Below are 20,591 nucleotides of genomic sequence, written 5' to 3'. Positions count from 1 at the left end.
CGCCCCTTCCCCCAGTGCTTCCTGTAGAGGAGGAGCTGTGATTGTTACAGCCTGCTGCCAATCAGATAGCTCTCTCAGTGCCTCCTTTCTGTATAGAGGAGGATCTGTGATTGGTTCAGCCTGCTGCTAATCAGGCAGCTGAGGGGTATTGCCAAGAGCAGAAAGAAAAAAAAACCTCGTGTTGCCAGCCATGAGGTTTCTTTCCTTCCTGCCTTTCACATCAGAACTGTGGAGCTTTGGAAAATGCTGCAGGGCAGTTTTCAGGTCAGTGAAAGTCAGTGACTATAGTATAAGTCGAGGTTGGATTTTTTTGGCACATTTTTGTGCAGAAAATCTCAACTTATACTCAAGTATATACGGTATATACAATTATGCATTTTTATCCAATCAGTCAAAATGAATATCCTATTTTTTACTCCTGTTCATCAGTCTGTTTTTCATCATTTCTTTACACTCCCCTCCCTCTATCTCCATCTGCTCCTTCTGCCTTTTTACTCCTTCTCTCCCCTTCCTACTTCCCTCCACTCCATCTTTTCCCTTAATCTTTCTCTAACCTATACACAATTAGTATTCTTGAAGAAAAAGTTCTGTGATATTCCACTATCAATCATCCATTCTCTTTTAATCTTTCTACTATTTCAATCTTGTAAATGTTTCTCTTCCACTCCCATTTTCTTAGCTTCTTTCTCTTTCTTTTACTTTTGTACCAACAACTTCTTTTTCCCCAAACTTCTTTTCTCCCTTTTAACAGGGGTGGGTTCCTCCCGGTTTGGACCAGATCTCTGTTAAAGATAACACAACTGTAAGTGACCCACGAATGATGTAAGAATGGTGTCACGGTGGGGGATGAGACAGCCTCCCCCCTCATGGCCCGTTTTTGGTTTTGGGAAGTGTGCTAAGCCCAAAATGGGGAGCAGGGGAAGTCCTATACGCATGCACAGGGGTTGGGGAGTATTGTGCAGACAGAATAGCACACCCTAAACAAAAAAGAATTTTAAAAAGGGAAACTGTGAAAAAATAGAGAAAACCCAAATAGTGAGAAAAAGAAGAAAAAAGAAGACCAAACACAAAAGGGAAGAAAGAAAAAGAAAAGGGATCTTTCCTCTTCTTCTTACCAACAACACAAATAAATCAACATAACATGATCAAAACATACAAAACCTTAAGGTTCAGCCATGCAGCACTAAAATCCTCCAACCCACTCTAAGCCAAAAGACCTAGATCTTGCAACAAATAGATTCTTCCTAACCTTCTGCATTGTCTATAATCTGTGACATCATCTTACCCTACTCTAATTTTATTGCTTTGGTATCCAGCAGAATCCTCATGCCCTATTTCTAAATATATTGCTGCATACCCAGTGGAATCATCATGCCCTATTCTAAATATATCACTGTAAACCCAGTGTAATCCACATGCCCTATTCCTTAGAAAAAAGAGAACAACAAAAAAAGAAAAAAGAAAAAAAGGCTGTTAAACCATTGGAATCAACTTCTAGGAAAGTTGTTGCATACCCAGCTGAATCTTCATGCCCTACTCTAATTTTACCGCTGCATACCCAGCAGAATCATCATGTCCTACTCTAAATATATTGAACCCAATGGATAAAAAAGACATTCTTTTTCCTTAGTCCAAGTTAAGTTATAATCTTACATAAAATAATAATATCCTCATAGTACATCTTTTTAAATTAAAGTTTGTATCTTCTATTATTCCATAAGTTCTATTTTCAATGGTTACCACTGAGATAGTTTCTCTTTTTTTAAAAGAAGCATAATCAAAGAAAATCTTCCTTAACTTCAGTTTTCATAATTCTTGTAGTTCTAATTCAATACATTCAGTATCATACTCCAGTTTCTGTATATTTATGTATCATAATTCAGTTCATTACTCATCCTCGATTAATTCCATTATTAATTCATAATCCTTAGTTCTTCCCTATTTAATATTCATAATAAGATCTTATTAACAGTGCCTTTCATTCCAGTTAATATCCTCTTTAATTTCCCCCCAGCGCTACCTCTAGACCGCCCCTGTCCTAATAATTAAAACAGTAAAATTATACACTTCATTAATATTAATCATCCCTTAAAAATCATAAGCCATTTTCAATTTCATTTTTCCATTCTTTCCCTTTTTCAAAATTTATATTTAAAATTTTACCCAAAAATAATTTTATAAATCCAAAAATGTCTCAATTGAACATTATATGCAATGTCATATATGTATTATATGCAAAGTAATTCGCCTTTCATTAAAGCATTTTAACTCCAACCCAAAATTCATTCCCTTTGACATTACAATTTTTTGTAGTCAAAACCAATTAAAAATTAAATTAATTATCATCTTTACCTCATTGCCTCTTTATATGATTACATCTTTTTATACATTTAATTCAATGAAAACAAGCCTATAAAATTTTAGAGCTAGAAAAAAAACTTCTTCAGAGTAGCAATGAAATAATCCTGCAAGATATTTGTGACATTCTTTATTAAGCTCTCTGGCCTGTATAATTCTTGTCTACGTGACATTCCATACATCCCCCCTGCTTCCTTCTCAGTTGCAAACAGCTCTGGAGGAGACCTCCATAAAGCATGTAGGCAATGCTTTAAGCTACAACACCAATTGATCGTTCACTGTCCATGAGGCAAAGATGAGGCAAACCATGCTTTAAACTATCCAATAAGATCCTGTATTCTCTAATATCCAATGAGATGTAACCTGATGACTGAGGACAATAAAAGGGGATGCAAGGCGTTGTCCAGGACAGGATTGCCTTCCCCAGAAGATGATTCTTGCCTCCTTCCTCACTTAATGACAACATCTGGTGACCCCAACGTGATCCCTGCCCCCCCCCCATTCGGCTGGAATAGTCTTCAGGTGTACCCTCAACAAAATATTGCTCCCACATGGCTATGGGGTTGGGGTTGTCAGCTGAGCAGAAGGATCTTGCAAAATAGCTGTACAAAATATTGGAAAATGCTTTTCTCATCACAAAGGGAAATGAGGCAGAAGTAAGTTTATGTGAATTAGAAGAGTTGGTGGCAGAAATTACCTATCAATGTGTTTGGTTTCCAAAGTCTGGTACTTTGGATCTAAAAGTTTGGGTCAGAATATGAATAGACCTTTACACACATGGAAGCATATCTATGCATCTTTTATTGCTATGGCAAAAATGCAAGAAAGCTATAGAAAGCATGGAGAGAAAAAGATTCAAGGCATCCTCTCAACTCATCTCTTTGCTTCCCGAGGAAAATGTATCTCTTTTTCCTTCCCCGCCCTTTCAGCCAACTTTGCCTGCTACTAACTTGCCGGTAGGATTTAGCTCCCAAACTAATTTTAATTCAGAAATGAATGCAGTTTGCACAGGATTTCAAGAGAAACAGCAAAAAGCAAATCTCACATGAGAAAACCCTAGCATTATTTTTCTATCAAGTTGGCATATTTTTACTTCTCCATTGTTTTACAGAAGTAAATCTCTCTGCTGATATTACATGTAAGATTAAATATGTTTGACATTTTTCATATATTCATATTTTGTATATTTTCATAGTTTCCATATTTCCACATTTTTCATATTTTCATAATTTTTATATTTTCATTATTTTCATATGTTTCATATTTTCATATTTTTATATGCTATTCCTAATAAGAAAATTTTTAGAGTTTTGTCAATTTTAAAAAAAATATTTTTGACTTTATTCCAATATTTTTCATTCTAAGTGTTAAACCTTCAAGTAGAATTTTTTACAATTTTATGATTTATGGCAAATGGATGTCACTTAACACATCCACTTAATTTCAACCCATGGAAATATTTCCATGTTACTATGAATAAAATTTAAAATTACATATGGGCCACACCTCAAACCGGTGAATCATTGTATCTGCATCTTTGCAGTTAATGGGTTTAACCGGCTACCCTTAAAACTAATAATATAAAACTATTATATCCATTTTGTTGCTGGTTTTTTGTCAACCGTACCTGAGCTACTATTGTTGTAAAGCAATTGGACTTTAAAGCTTGCTTTGTACAAACATAAACAAAAAGGAGGAAATACCCTCAGGCAAACAAGCAAACATGGTTAAATGCAGTTTTATTCACTCTAAAGTTTTATTCACTAATAATCAAATTAATATTTCTGTTCAAAAATTTAACTGCCTATGAGCATAATTTTAGGCATCAAAAACTATTGCTTAGACCATTGGTTTATTATCAAGCTCTATTGGATAAAAACATGGTCAGCACCTATATCACTAACAACCTGGAAAAGGTTTTTTGTAGTTGTGTTTAATCCTTCAGGTCTGCCTGGATTCCAGTTCGTGGGTAAAACATATAAGATGGCATCGCATTAAAGGAGGCTGCAAAACCTGATTCTAAACTTCTCCATGAATCTTCAAAATACTCAGAAGGACAGGAATCAGGCTCCTTGGGAAAATCCACCAAAATGACTTGGGGAAAAGTGCTATCTAATCAATTCAAGCAGCTGCTGGAAGAAACAAGATTTGGAAGAAAACTCTGAAGGACTTTTTATAAGCTGCTTATTTAAATGCTGATTCTTTTTGTGTTTTGTATCTTAATTTTCATGTATATATTGTCTTGTTATTGCTATCTCTAAGCAAGGATTGTGAAACACAAACACTTTTATCACATTAGGACCAACACTATTCATACTATACATAAACGATCTTTGCAATTGCATTACTAGCAATTGCGTTTCTCTTTGTAGATGATGTCAAACTATTTAATACCACCGACAATACTGCTACCCTTCAAAAAGACCTTGACCGTGTAGCAGCTTCGCAACTGGCAACTTCAAATCTGCACCACTAAATGCTCTGTCTTACACATTGGTAAAAAGAATCAGAATACTAAATATAAACTTGGAGGAATTGAACTTATTGATAACCCTCAATCTGTCAAAGACCTTGGAGGACTCCTATCCAATGACCTAAGTCCTAGAGCCCACTGCAACAACATTGCTAAAAAGGCTTTAAGCGTTGTCAACCAAATCCTTCGCAGCTTCTTCTCTGGTAATTTTGAACTGCTAACAAGAGCTTACAAAACATTTGTCAGACCAATCCTAGAATACAGCTCACCTGTATGGAACCCACATTGCATATCTGACATCAACATAATTGAGAGAGTCCAGAAATATTTCACAAGAAGAGTCCTTCACTCCTCTTCTCACAACAAAATACCTTACTCCGCCAGACTTGAAATTCTTGGTTTAGACAACTTACAACTCCGTCGTCTCCATTCCGACTTAATAATAGTTCATATAGTTCATAAAATCATATACCAAAATGTCCTACATGTTAACGACTACTTTACCTTCAACCACAACAACACACAAGCATGAAATCAATTTAAACTATCATTACTTATCTAATGTTTTGTTTGTACAAATTACCACTCTATAATTGTTTGAGAAAATAAAAAAATAAAATAAATAAATGTTAGAAATTTATCTATGATGTTAAACTATATTGAATGTTGGATTTATATGCATATCCCAACACACATTTTATCCCTATTGTAATGTTACCTTTACTCTTACCAACCACATGACTAGAAACAACACCTTTTTAAAATGTACTTTTTATGAATTTTTACATAACCTTTCTAGCTGCATGTGCTATTATCAAACTGCTGGTTGTCCAGTGATTTTTGGATGTCCCAAAAGATTGACCCTAAACACCTTTCCTTTATGTAATTACATTGCTTCAACGGCTAAACAAATTCAAAGCACAGATTTTGTTTCGTATTCACATTGCTATGTTTACATTTCTAATTTTGAAGCAAACTCAACTCATACTATGGAACTAATGGAACAAATGATGTCTAACAATCCAATAACTTCTAATTCTCTGCCTTCTCCATGAGAATGGCTCTAGACTTTTCGTGGATCAAACAATTTGTTCTGATACCTTTTATTGTTATTGTCCTTTTAACCTGCTGTTATTGTGTTCATTGCCAACCAAAATTTGGCTTCCATATTTCGGCTCCAAAAGCATCCATCTCGGAAAGAGGTGTTGTATCCTTATAAATTACTTAACACAATAAAAAAGAAAGGAGGAGACAGAATAGCACACCCTCGTGCTGGCAATCCATGCTAGATATATGTGACATTCTGTGTTAAGCTCTCTGGCCTGTATAATCCAGTCCATAGTCTCTCAACCTCAACGTCTGAAAAACCTGCACAAGAAAACTCCTATTGCCAGGAATAAAAAAAGAGCAGCCTCTCCTAAAAGACACAATGATGCATGGCATCACTTCCTGCTGTAAGAAGTTAGCACCTACCCGATTCCTAGGGGAATGAAACATTTTAGGAAATATTAAAAAGGTAGAATATATTTCCCTGGCTGAGAAATAATAATAATAATAATAATAATAATAATAATAATAATAATAATAATAACAACAACAACAACAATAACAACAACAACAACTTAATAGCCCTCACTTTTGTCAATGGACCATTAAGGCCAGAGCCAACTCACTCATTCCTTCCACCCTTGTCAATGGGCAGTCTAACAAGGATCTTCAGGAAGAACCATAATAGGAATCCCAAAGCCATTTCATCACATGCACCTGAGAAGATTACATCAGTCCTGGTAGGACACAAACTACCTGCCTATAAAGGTAACTAAGACCCCCACCACCTGGGAGTATGATAGCCAAGGGATACATTTCTTACACAGGAACAGGAAACTTTAAAGTGGAACCCAACAGAGGGTATAAAAAAACTTGGGGATTCTCAAAAACATAGAAACATAGAAGTCTGACGACAGAAAAAGACCTCATGGTCCATCTAGTCTGCCCTTTTATCTTAGGATGTATTTTATCCCAGGCATGTTTAAATTCAGTTACTGTGGATTTATCTACCATGTCTGCTGGAAGTTTGTTCCTAGGAACTACTACTCTTTCAGTAAAATAATATTTTCTCATGTTGCTTTTGATCCTTCCCCCAACTAACTTCAGATTGTGTCCCCTTGTTCTTGTGTTCACTTTCCAATTAAAAACACTTCCCTCCTGGACCTTATTTAACCTTTAACATATTTAAGTGTTTCAATCATGTCCCCCCTTTTCCTTCTGTCCTCCAGACTATACAGATTGAGTTCATTAAGTCTTTCCTGATATGTTTTATGCTTAAGACCTTCCACCATTCTTGTAGCCCGTCTTTGGACCCGTTCAATTTTGTTAATATCTTTTTGTAGGTGAGGTCTCCAGAACTGAACACAGTATTCCAAATGTGGTCTCACCAGCACTCTATATAGCGGGATCACAATCTCCCCCTTCCTGCTTGTTATACCTCTAGCTATGCAGCCAAGCATCCTACTTGCTTTCCCTACCGCCTGACTGCACTGTTCACCCATATTGAGATTGTCAGAAATCACTGCCCCTAAATTCTCCTCTTCTGAAGTTGTTGCTAACACAGTACTGCCAATACAATATTCAGATTAGGGATTCCTTTTCCACAAGTGAATTATTTTACATTTGGAAACATTAAACTGCAGTTTCCATTGCTTTGACCATTTATCTAGTAAAGCTAAATCATTTGCCATATTACAGATGCCTCCAGGAATATCAACCCTATTGCACACTTTAAAGTCATCAGCAAATAGGAAAACCTTCCCTTACCAAACCTTCCCCTATGTCATATTAAAAACAAACATATTAAAAACAATAGGACCCAGAACAGACCCTTGTGGCACACCGCTTGTAACCAGTCTCTGCTCAAAATACTCGCCATTAATAACAACCCTCTGATATCTACGCTTCAGCCAATCCACGGAATTATCCAGGGATTAAGTCCAATCTTCACTAACCTTTCTATCAGCTCTTTATATGAAACTGTTGAAGTCCAGATAGGCAATATCCATAGCACCACCTTCATCCAACACCTTTGCGAAATAGTCAGAGAAATCAATGAGATTTATCTGACATGATAAATTCAGTCATTAAACAAAGAGTTGTAAGTCAACGACTATCTATACAGAGCAAATACATTAATTCAATAACCAGAGGGCGCTCATCCACCCCTCGGCCTCTCCTTTGTGGGGTGCCACAGGGGTTTGTCCTCTCCCCCCTACTATTTAACATTTACATGAAGCCATTGGGTGAGATCATCTGATGGCATGGGTGAGGGATCATCAGTATTTTGATGATATCCAGTTATATATCTCCACCCCATGCCAATTCAGTGAAGTGGTCTCTTTGTACATAGTTCATTTGTGTATAACATTTCTTTTTGACTTGATGAGAGGAAGTCAGCCACATGGAGTCTGTTGGTTTCCACTTGATGATGGTCGCGTCATGTATCAGGTAGGATCCACTCTTCCTTTTGTTGAAACTTAAAGCCAGAGCCTAGAAATACAGTCAAAGGTCTTGTGGTGAATGGAAAACTCTCATTCATTTCTATTTACTGTGTCAAAGTCCGAAGCAAGGCTGCAAGTCTTGGCTACATGCCCAAAACCGTTAAAAGTTTCCTCCCTTTCTAGGAACAACCCCATATAATGTGTCATTCTTAAAAATCTATTTAATAGAACACAGGATTGGTTCAGAGGCAGTTTTCGAGTTGTAGAGATAAAAAGAACACAACCAACCTCTTTGAGAAGAAAGAGTCTTCAAAGAGCCTCTTCTCAATTTGTTGACACGAGGGTAAGTAACTTTTCATTGATTCATGACAAAAATCCATTTTGGTCTCCATGTATCATGCCATTTATAATGTTTTTAAACATTTAACAATGAAATTGGTCTACAATTTTCAATGCTTTCCTTTTCCGTTCCCACTCTATGTATTAAAGTTATTAAAGTTTCTGACCATGTTTTGGATAGTTTACCTTCTGCTATTATTTGGTTATATATTTCTAAGATATTTGAGAAAAGTATTTCGATATCTAACTTATAAAATTCTGCCGGTATCGGATCTGGGCCCGTCGCTTTGTTATTTTTCTGATTCTTAATAGATTGTCTTAGTTCTATTTCTGTAATAGGTTTGTTTAATCTTTGTTGTTGATCTTCAGTTAAAACTGGTAAATCTATAGTCCTTAAGTACTCAAAAATTGAATCTTCCTTTATTTCTTCCCTCTCATATAGTTTCCTATAAAATTCTAATGCTATTTCCTTTTTTTCCTCTGTTCTATGTCTTATTACACCTTAATACACATCTATTAATTTTTTAATAATTTTATTTTCCCTCTCTTTCCTAAGTTTGTATGCCAGCCATATTCCTGGTTTATTTGCATGCTCAAAATATTCCTGTTTTGCTCTCTTTATTTTTTCTACATTTGATTCTTGTTCTATCAGCCTTAGTTTATGTTTTATTACTTCTCTCTGGTTCTTAACTTTATCATCATGCTCATCTTTTTGCATTTGCAATTCTAATTTTTTCAATTCTTGCTCTAATTCTTGATAGTGTATTTTCTTCTCTTTGTTTTTTTTTTTGCCATGAAGGAAATTGTTACTCCGCGTATATATGCCTTTGTTGTGTCCCAAAGATTTCGTGAGGTGGTATCATTGTTTTTGTTTATTTTGAAAAAAACCTCTAATTATTTCTCTATCCATTTTTTATAGTCAGGATCCCTTACTATATTTCTGTTCATCGACCAATTATTTGTTTTTCTTTTACTTTTCCAATATATAACTAAGGGATTATGATCGGCCCAGGTATTAGTCTCAATCTCAATATCTCTTATTTTTTCCATTGTATGTGCTGGGGCCCATGCCATATCAATCCTGGACCAAGTTTTATGCAGGTTAGAATAAAACATATATTGTTTATTTTTTAAGTGGTACTCTCGCCATATATCTTTTAATAACCGTTCTGTGCGCATGATTTGTGTGTATATATTTTTTTAAAATTGTGTGTATGTGTGTTTAGAAACTGTCTTGCCAAGATGTTGGGGAAGGATTGAGCAACCTCTCCCCATTCATATATTTTTCAAAGGGGATAAAATGTTTTGGGGTTTTTTGGTTTATGGAACATAGAATAACAGGCTTGGGAAGAATCTTGGAGATCTTCTAGTTTAACCCTACAATGTTCTGAATTAAATGTTGGCACTTAGTTTGCATGATTTGGCACAGAGATATGATCAGCAACAGTATTAGGCATGAAAGGGATGCCTGCCTTTATCAATAGATCTATAGCTTGGACCACATCCACTGAAGGTTTTTTTTCTCTACCTAACAGTTTTATCCATTAATTCTCAGGTGATGAAATTGGAGCAAGTTGGTAGCACCTTCTTGCATTATTTGCTATTGTTCTATATTACCAAATTATTCTGTTTCTGACAACCATGTATGATACAAGATGGTAAAGCCTTGGCCATTTTGAGATACATTCTCTCCCATGGGTGACTATGCTTCATGGTCAATTAATTGATTCATTCATCCATGCCATGGTCTGGCACTCATGAAAAAAATTCATGAGATAGTACATACCCATTTCTCCTCTTTGCTGTGTGCTGGGAAATATTTTTTATGAAATCAAATTTGGAACTCTTAGTCAGCAACAAACCTCACTACGTGTTTTTATTCCATTTATTCCACTGAAGATGTAAAGAAATCTCTGGATGCTAAGAAGGATGAGGGGAAGAGAGTGCTCTTAGTGCTCACCCAAATTTAAATCCAATAACAAAGAACTCATAGAACATAGAATAACATGGTTGGAAAGGGTCTTAGAAGCCTTCTAATCCAACCTCTGCTTGTGGCAGGAGATTCTACAGCATTCCAAACAAATTTCTGTTTATTCTCTCCTTGAAGACATGTGATAGTTTGGATTTCTCTTTAATAATTTTCCACCCATCATTTCTTGTCCTGTCCTCAAGTGCTTTGACCCACCCTGTAATAGTCTCTCAAATAATGGAAGCCTCTATGACTTATATTCTTCTCTTGTTAGACTGTACATAACAACTTCCTTGAAAGGAGCATAAATTTTATTAAATAAACAAATGCCTTCAGTCCCCTGTCCTAATGTTTGTTTTATTTTTACTAGTACCATGTATATGAATATTTTTATATCTTTACATACCTCCAATATGTACTTGACAAAACAAACAAACAAACAATTACTGTTTAACAGATTAACAGAGTTGGAAGGGACATTGTAGCTTAGTCCAACCCCCCCTTCCATTCTAGCAAAAGACTCTACAACATTTCTGACAAATGGTAGTATAATCTATTCTTTTTTTTAATTAATATTGATTGTTTTTTCATTGCTAATTTGACACCTATGACAATCATTGAGTGTTGTACCACATGATTCTTGACAAATGTATCTTTTTCTTTTATGTACGCTGAGAGCATATGCACCAAGACAAATTCCTTGTGTGTCCAATCACACTTGACCATAAAGAATTCTATTATATTCTGTTCTGTTCTGTTCTATTCTATTCCATTCTTGAAATTTTCAAGTGATGAAGCTCCCGCAACTTCCAATGGCAACTTCAATTCCATTGGTTGATTATTCTCACTGTCAGATAAAATTTACCCTTGTTTCTAGTTTGAATCTCTCCTTGATCAGTTTCCATCCATTATTCCTTGTCTGGCCTTCAGGTGCTTTGGAAATTAGCTTGACCCCCCCCTCCTCTCTGTGGCAACCCTTGATTGATTGAGTCTGTCTTGTGAGGCAGGGGTGGTTGCCAGTGCTAGGATTGCCACTCAGGGGATGCAGCCAGGCTCCAAAGTTAAATGCTTCCTTTTCTTGCCAGTGCATACAAGCATCATTAAAAGGAGAAATAGTGAATTCTGTAACCGGAAAAACTATGATTGAAAACAATGTATTCCAGTTAAATTAGAATTGGTATTTTGTGAAGGATCTACGAAAATTTTTAAATGTTGCAATAAGGCCCCAGAGAAAAAATAAAGCAGAAAGATTTAATTAAAGCACAACAGAAATAATGGTTAGACATCCACTAACAGATTGGTTTGAAAACGCCTTTTAAATGTGTTTTCAATCGTAGGATTGGAAATATTTGCTTGACTGTATGCTTTAATGTTCATTATAAGCAGAGATGTATTCTTCACACTTCAATGCATTTTGCAAAAATCATTGTAGCAAACTGAATACGACCGTAGAGCATGATTTCTCACCAAAATGCAATTTAATATAGAGCAAAGTAAGGTAATACTATCTGAGGTCCTGCTCCATTGCATTTCTTGCCATCGTGTGCAGGAAAACTAAGGTTTGCGTGGGGCTAAAAATAAGTTCAACCAATCAATTCCAACTTCTTATGAAAGAAAAAGATCTTGCAAAGTTGGAATTGATTGATTGAGTCTGTCTTGTGAGACTGCGGTGGTTGCCAGTGCTAGGATTGCCACTCAGGGGATGCAGCCAGGCTCCAAAGTTAAATGCTTCCTTTTCTTGCTAGTGCATACAAGCATCATTAAAAGGAGAAATAGTGAATTCTGTAACCGGAAAAACTGTGAATGAAAACAATGTATTCCAGTTAAATCAGAAGTGGTTCTTTGTGAAGGATCTACGAAAAATTTTAAATGTTGCAATAAGGCCCCAGAGAAAAAATAAAGCAGAAAGATTTAATTAAAGCAGAAGAGAAGTAATGGTTAGACATCCACTAACAGACTGGTTTGAAAATGCCTTTTAAATGTGTTTTCAATTGTAGAATTGGAAATATTTGCTTGACTGTATGCTTTAATGTCCATTATAAGCAGAGATGTATTCTTCACACTTCAATGCATTTTGCAAAAATCATTGTAGCAAACTGAATACGACTGTAGAACATGATTTATCACCAAAATGCAATTTAATAGAGAGCAAAGTAATATTTTTTCACAAGCAAGAAAAAAATGTATAGAATAGGTGGTGCCTGGTTCAACTGGAAGTAACTATGAGACGGATTTTTGAGATGGAAACTTATCAAACATTCCCAACCTAGAAATAAGAAGAAATTTCCTGACAGTGAGAACAATTAAGGGGCGTGCATAAGCGCACCATTGTACCTACCGTCTCTGTCCTATTGCTCTCTTGCTTTCTATCATTACTTTTCATCCTTACTTTTCTAATGTTTTATTTATACAAATTACCATACCATAATTGTTTGACAAATATATGTAAATAAATAAAAATAAATAAATAAATTAATCAGAGAAATTGGATGCTTTCAGAAATTGTGGGTGACCACCATCACTGGAGGTTTTTAAGAAGAAATTTGTCCATAATAGTCTAGGCTCACATGCTTCAGCAGGGGTTGGACTAGAAAACTCTAAGGTCCATTCCAACTTTATTATTCTTTATAAATATTTCCACCCAGTCTATCAAGAAACTGGTGATAAACAATATTGGGAAAGGTACATCAGGTCTTCTGATAGCAAAATCTCATCTTTTTGGCTAATGTCAAGGGAAAGATGACTTCCTCACTCACCATAACATGCAAGATGGCACAAGGAGTGACTAGGAGGGGTAGGGGTGAGGAGAGGCCAGGTGAGGTGCCCCTCCATTGGAGTGACATTGAGTTGGCCACACCCACCCAGTCATGATGGGAAATAAAGGCCATGTTAGTCCACCATCTGATATAGCCTTCTCCATTATGGTCAAATGTTCTGTATTAAATTTGCAGACTAGTTTAAAGTGTTATGGAGGATAATGGGAAGTCTTTGTGTAAAAAGGAACCTGGTGACAGCTTAGAGTAAGTCTCCCTATTTTCCTTGGCAAGGTTTTCAGAAGTGATTTATCCTTGCCAAGCTGGGTTTGTTTAATCTTGCAGTTTGAACTCTTACATTTCTATTGAATCTTGGGCTGTTGGCAAAAGCTTACAGTATGTGTTACATTGAAGTAGATGTAAGGATTGTGCTGTAGGAAGCGAGCTCCCCTCCTACAAGAATAAAATATTTAAGAATTAGATTTACCTGAGCTTTTATTTTTTGCCCCAGTTGTGTAACTACCTAATCTTTTTTGCAAATTTCATGTGTAAAGCTAATTGATTAAGGAGACAAGAGGATTTACAATTTCTCTTGACTGCTCATTCTACAAGCTGTCTGCCATGAATAATTTGGGGAAAAACACTGCTCTCCTTGGTGTCTATACAGATTCTCAGTCTTTCTCAGTCATGGTTGCCCCAAAGTTGCATTTATTTATTTATCTATCTATCTATCTATCTATCTATCTATCTATCTATCTATCTATCTATCTATCTATCTATCTATCTATCTATCTATCTATCTATCCATCCATCCATCCATCCAATCATTCATTCATTCATTCATTCAATTTTTATGCCGCCGTTCTTCTTAGACTCAGGGCGGCTTACAACATGTTAGCAATAGCACTTTTCCAAGTCTATCTTCATTTAACCCTGGTATTCTCCTCCCATTTACTATACACTTCTTACCCTCCGGGTCCTTTTAGAGTATAAAAAGGTTGGTTCTAGCTACTGGAATGGTCTTTTTGATTCCTTTTTTCACTAGTATACTAATTTGAACATTTCTGAACACAATGAAATGAAAATTGAAGTGAAAAAAACTAATGCTTATTTGTTTATTTTGCTCATCAAACCCTGCCCCCTGTTTTTGTGAAATTTTGTTCATTTTCATCTAGATTATGAAATGCAAAATCTGACTTTTTTGACCATTTTTGATATTGGGAAACTAATTTGAACATTTCTGAACACAATGATATGAACATTGAAATGAATAAAATTGATGCTTATTTGTTTATTTTGCTCAGAAAAGGGCCTCCCCCCCAACAGCTGTGTGCACTTTTTTCAATTTATAGATAGAATAGCCTTCCAAAACAGAATTTTTTGATCATCTTTGGCATTGGCATATTAATTTGAACATTTCTGAACATAATGAAATGAAAAAAAATGTAGTCTTGTAGTCTTCTGGGTCATATGTGACCCAGAGTAAAAAAGGTTGGTTCTAGCCCCTGGAATGGTTTTTTTGAATAGTTTTTCACTAGGATACTAATTTGAACATTTCTGAACACAATGAAATGAAAATTGAAGTGAAAAAAATAATGCTTATTTGTTTATTTTTTTCATAAGTGCTCGCCCCCCCCCCCATTTTTGTGCAATTTTGTTCATTTTTATCTTGATTAGCCTGCAAACTCAGAACCTTTTGACCATCTTTGGCATTGGCATACTAATTTGAAGATTCTGAACATAATGAAATGAAAATTGAAATGAGAAAAATTGATGTTCGCAAAGATTATACACTTGTGCTCCTCCGGGTCCTTTTAGACCCGAAGTATAAAAAGGTTGGTTATAGCTACTGGAATGTGTTTTTTTTAAATATTGTTTTCACTAGTACTAATTTGAATATACCTGATCACAAACAAATGAAAAATGAAATGAAAAAAAAAAAGGATTTTGCATGCTAATCTATCTATAAATTGAAATAATTGCACACAGACAGGGGGGCAGGTTTTCTCAGCAAAATAAACCATTAAGCATTAGTTTTTTCACTTCAATTTTTATTTCATTGTGTTCAGAAATGTTCAAATTAGTATTTCAATGCCAAAGATGGTCAAAAAAGTAAAATTTTTCAGACTGAAAATGAACCAAATGTACCAGGGTTAAAATACACTCTTTTGAAGACAACAAAGTCCATATTTTGGACAGAGAAGATCACTGGATTAAAAAAGGGGTTAAAAAGTCTATTTATGTCAAAATTGAACAGCCCACTCTGGGAGTGGGGGGGATATGACATCATCTATCTCCAATTTTAAGAAGGCTCCACACCAATTTGCACTGCTCAGGAGATTCTAATGACACAGATAATCCTTCCACATCCCACCATCCAGTCAGAGCTGAAAAGCTTCTTGGATGAGAAGTGAAATATCTTCAAAGAAAAAACCAAAAGTTCAGTCGCCTCTTGAAAAAGCACTGTTGGGACTGCTTTTTTTGATAAATTTGTATCATTTGAGTCATACATGCATGTCTCTCAAACTTGATGTCTTCCCCATTTTATCTTGCAGAATTGTCGTCATGGGAAAATTCCTGTTGACCTGCTCAATTGTGATTCTCTTCATTTTGCTCCAGACTGGGGAAATTGTCTCCACTAGAGGAGGACGCACCCACCGTCAAAATACAAGACGCTTTGACTCAAAGAAATCTTCTAACACACGGAATCATCCTGTGAATCAGCCTGCCAAATCACAACGACCCAACTTCCGAAACGCTTCACCTTCTGCACGGGACAGCTCTCCAAAATCATTCAGATTCGGAAAAACAGGAAATCATCAATCACAGGGGATCAACCCCCCAAATCGTCAACAATCTTCGTCCAACCGCAAAAAAACAGGATATCTTCCATCATATTTGGACAACCTCCCAAACGCACAACCTCCCCCATGGGACAGCCCTCAAAAACAAGGATATCATCCACGATCTCAGGTCAAATCTAAAAATTCTGGGTCTTCCTCACGCGAACTATATAACCAACAAAACCCTCAATTGGGACAGAATAATCACAAAACTAAATGGCGCAAGTCGAAGGATATGTTTGAAGCTGCAAGTGAGATTGTAGAAGATATTAAAGACCTTTATACTCCCTACAAGTCTTCAGAAGGAGGCAATTCCATATCTCATGATGCCAACCCAGCAGACTCAAAGCGAAAGGGTGATGAAGTGAAATATGTAGTGGGGGAAACTGTTAGAAATGCTCCAGTGGAAGACCCCGAGAGCTACATCTTAGGCAGCCCCATAGCCAAGATGGATTTTCGTTTTAATGACAGTGAGGAAAAACGGTGGAATGAAAACCGTCACCGTTTTGCCACCCATGTTTACCACCCAAACTCTATCCAGCCAATTTCAAGAGAAGGAGTAGCTTTGGCTAATAGTCTTGGAAGAGCCAGTGGACACAATCCCCAAAACAATGCTGTGTCTGATTTGCATTTCTCTTTTGAGAATGCTTTGTTTCTCATTCATCCTTTTGCCATTTCAATCATTACCTTAATCACTCCTTTCCTGATCTTCTAAGGGCTATGATTCCTAAGTCTCTTCCATGGTTGCTATTAACTTATCTCAAGTCTGGAATATTTCTCTATCCAGAAAGAATTTAGTTATGGTTTATGTTGTCTGGAGACTGCATCAGATGCAAAGAAATGCAATACATAGGCTATTTATGAATGGATTCCAATTGCCATCATGAATCAGTCTAAAATGATTCCTTTTTTGAATTTGTCAAGTATAAGGAGACGGTAGAAAATCCCCCCATTCCTGTAGCCTCAATCCTTCAATGGACTCTGCTCAGATTTCAGGAAATATTTTGGCAGTTCACATGATGGTAACAATTGTTTTTGAGAAGGAGGAAGGGAAGGAAAGAAGGAAGGAGACTTCTGAAATGATTTAAAATGAATACATCAAGATTTGAAGATAAGGTTCCAATCAAACACTCCTTTGGGGGAAGAAAGCACCTTGGGACAACCAAAGGTTGTCCTATGGTTGTCCGAAGTTGCTTTTCTTCCCTGAAAAGGCAACTGGGCAACTGTTTTTCTTTCCTTTGAAAATATTTAATTCTAACCCAAGAAGCTTCTTGGATGAAAAGCAAAATGTTTTCAAAGAAAAAAACCAAGAAAGTCCAGTTGCCTTTTAGAAAAAAAGCACCTCTGAGTTTAAGTTCTAATTCTATCTTTAGAAGAGCCACTGGAGACGGGACCCAAATAATTTTCCTTCTTTGTGAGGTGGAAAGAACTATACAAGAACAGCTGGGAAGTCTATCTGACCATGAGTATTGCAAACAAGAAGATGGAATTTTAAGCTGTTTTGATTGTTCATATATATAGTGCTCAGATTTATTTCCTTGTAGTATGTTGATTATCTAATGTTCCAACACAAAATTTATTTGAAGATTATTTGTTAACTGCTGTTTGACCTGTAATCTCCATACACTCTTCACATCCTTTTAGCTAAATTGCCAAATAAAACTCTGTTCTGTATAACTCCCGGTTTGGACCAGATTTCTGTTAAAGATAACACAACTGTTAGTGACCCACCAGTGATGTAAGATTGGTGTCACAGTGGGGGATGAGGCAGTCTCCCCTCATGGCCCGTTTTTGGTCCCGGGAAGTGTGCTAAGCCCAAAATGGGGAACAGGGGAAGTTGCATACACATGCACAGGGGTTGGGGGGTATTGTGCAGACAGAATAGCACACCCTAGTGCTGGCAAAGCATGCTAGATATATGTGACATTCTGTCTTAAGCTCTCTGGCCTGTATAATCCTTGTCTATGTGACATTCTATACATCCCCCCTGCTTCCTTATCAGTTGCAAACAGCTCTGGAGGAGACCTCCATAAAGCACGTAGGCAATGGCATTAAGCTACAACATCAATTGACCATTCAATTGATATTCTCTATTATCCCATGAGATGTAACCTGATGACTAATGCTACTCGATGACAATAAAAGGGGTTGAAAGGCCTTGTCCATGGCAGGATTGCCTTCCCCAGATGCTGCTGCTTGCCTCCTCCCTCACTGAATGACGACATCTGGTGACCCCGATGTGATCCCTGCCCCCCCCCCCAATTCGGCTGGAATAGCCTTCAGGTGCACCCTCAACAAAATATTGCTCCCACGTGAGTATGGGGTTGGGATTGTCAGCTGAGCAGGAGGATCATGCAAAACAGCTCTACAAAATATTGGAAAGTGCTTCTCTCATCATGAAGGGAAATGAGGCAGAAGTAGGTTTATGTGAATTAGAACAGTTGGTGGAAGAAATTTCCTATCAATGTGTTTGGTTTCCAAAGGCTGGTACTTTGGATCTAAAATATTGGGTCAGAATAGGAATAGACATTTACACACATGCAAGCACACATATGCTTCATTTATTGCTATGGCAAAAATGCAAGAAAGCTATGAAAAGCATGGAGAGAAAAAATTCAAGGGATTGTCTCAACTCATCTCTTTGCTTCCTGTTCTGTCTGGGTGCCCCCAGACGTCAACACCAACTGGAAAAAGCATCCAGACATGCTGGTAAAAGCAAAAGCACCTTATAGTTTGAAAAATAAACACAGAGAAAAACCTGTTCTTCCCAACAGGCAGGCTATGAGGCTTCACAGCACAGTCATGACAGCCAGCCAATACAGCAGACTTCTTGCTGGCACACACACCACTGTAGAGAATAAAACCCACGCCTTTCCCCCCAAGGTTTCAGCCTTCAAGGCCAGAAGCCAGAATCAGAGACGCCAAAGATCACAGCCAGGTCCCAGGACTCCCAAAGATAATACTCCACAATACAGGAAGGGTGGGTCTGCCTTTTCAGCGTTTCTGGGGAGAACCACACCCAAACCCAGCTGTTGCCTATTTAGGGCTGGAAATACCTGGCTAATTGTCCCCTTCGTTGTGCTGCTCTTCTCTGCCTGAGATCGATGATGGCTTGTGCATTTTCATCTAAGGACTCCAGGCTGCTTGCTGGGGAGAGCTCCACCCCGGGGGACTCCGGCTGTTCTCCCTCTCCCTCGGACTGATATTCCTCCTCCCCGTCTGCCTGGGCCTCCTCCTCCTGTTCCTCATCCTCCCCCTCTGAGCATGGAGCCGGTAGAGGTTCAGCCGTTCCCTGAGGAGCCTCAGACGGAATCACAACACTTCCCGAGGAGAATGTATCTCTTTTTCCTTCCCCGCCCTTTCAGCTAACTTTGCCTGCTATTAACTTGCCGGTAGAATTTAGCTCCCAAACTAATTTTAATTCAGAAGTGAATGCATTTTGCACAGGATTTCAAGAGAAACAGCAAAAAGCAAATCTCACATGAGAAAAACCTAGCATAAATTTTCCTCTTCCTTTCATACCAAATTTCCAAATACCACTACATGAATCTTTTCCAGTGGTATAAAATACTGGTCTGATTCAAAAAGAGCAAAAGGGAGAATTAGAAAAAGATCAGCGTTTTTTTCTTGATCAAGAAAATGATGAAACTTCCATTGATGCAGTTAATGTAAATATTTCTTCTGAAAATATCTTTAGGGAATTTCAAACATTTCTTTCTTCACAAAGAGTCTCCAGGAAGCCAGACTTCTATGTCGATTGTATTAATTTATGTTTTATCTTGTAGATATTCCTACTGAGTTAATTTATTTATTTTTTATTATTATATTTATTTTTATTATTTTATATGACTTACAAACATTTAGACATCAAACAATACAACATTAAACATTTACACTTGATATATTTACAAGATTCATTTTTTAACAATTCTATTTACTATACCTTTTTCTTAATTTCCACCCAGTTGTAAATTTTTTTCCCACACTTATTTTGTTGGTTTTGAATTTCGTATGTTAATTTGCTAAATTTGGCGCAGTCTAATATTTTTTTAATTACCGTTTCTTTGTTTGGAATCTTATCTTGTTTCCAGACTTGTGCATATGCTAATCTTGCAGCAGTAAGTAAGTGATTTATTAAGTAGTAATTTTCTTTGCTATATTTGCCTCTAATTATGCCTAATAAATACATTTCCAGTTTTATTTCAATTTTATAGCCCAATATTTCTTCCATCCATGCCCTAATTTGAATCAAAAAATTTTTTGCTTCGTTACATTGCCACCATATGTGGTAGCATGTTCCCACTTCTTTTTTACACTTCCAACATTTGTTACTAATGTTTACATTCATTTTGGCTAGGCGCGCTG

At 36.7% G+C, this 20,591-nt stretch overlaps 1 protein-coding gene across 1 annotated transcript; it reads left to right on the top strand.

Annotated features, from left to right (window-relative positions):
- Positions 1-8,282: 8,282 nt before the first annotated feature.
- On the top strand, positions 8,283-17,900 carry LOC139155798 (uncharacterized). The gene is made up of 3 exons (XM_070731079.1): positions 8,283-8,329; positions 8,551-8,665; positions 16,003-17,900. The coding sequence occupies exons 1-3, from the start codon at positions 8,283-8,285 to the stop codon at positions 16,939-16,941; spliced, it is 1,101 nt and encodes a 366-aa protein (XP_070587180.1). The 3' UTR covers positions 16,942-17,900.
- The last annotated feature ends 2,691 nt before the right edge of the window (positions 17,901-20,591 follow it).

This window comes from Erythrolamprus reginae, unplaced genomic scaffold, assembly GCF_031021105.1.
Source record: "Erythrolamprus reginae isolate rEryReg1 unplaced genomic scaffold, rEryReg1.hap1 H_60, whole genome shotgun sequence".
Classification (NCBI taxonomy): Eukaryota; Metazoa; Chordata; class Lepidosauria; order Squamata; family Dipsadidae; genus Erythrolamprus; species Erythrolamprus reginae.
The sequence above is the reverse complement of the archived record's forward strand: the minus strand, read 5'-3'. Positions and strand labels throughout refer to the sequence as shown.

Coding starts and splice junctions, on each gene's coding strand:
- LOC139155798 (XM_070731079.1), top strand. CDS start 8,283: ATGGAGTCTGTTGGTTTCCACTTGATGATGGTCGCGTCATGTATCAG. Junction 8,330..8,550: donor ATGGTCGCGTCATGTATCAG/GTAGGATCCACT, acceptor TCTATTTAATAG/AACACAGGATTGGTTCAGAG. Junction 8,666..16,002: donor CTCAATTTGTTGACACGAGG/GTAAGTAACTTT, acceptor ATTTTGCTCCAG/ACTGGGGAAATTGTCTCCAC.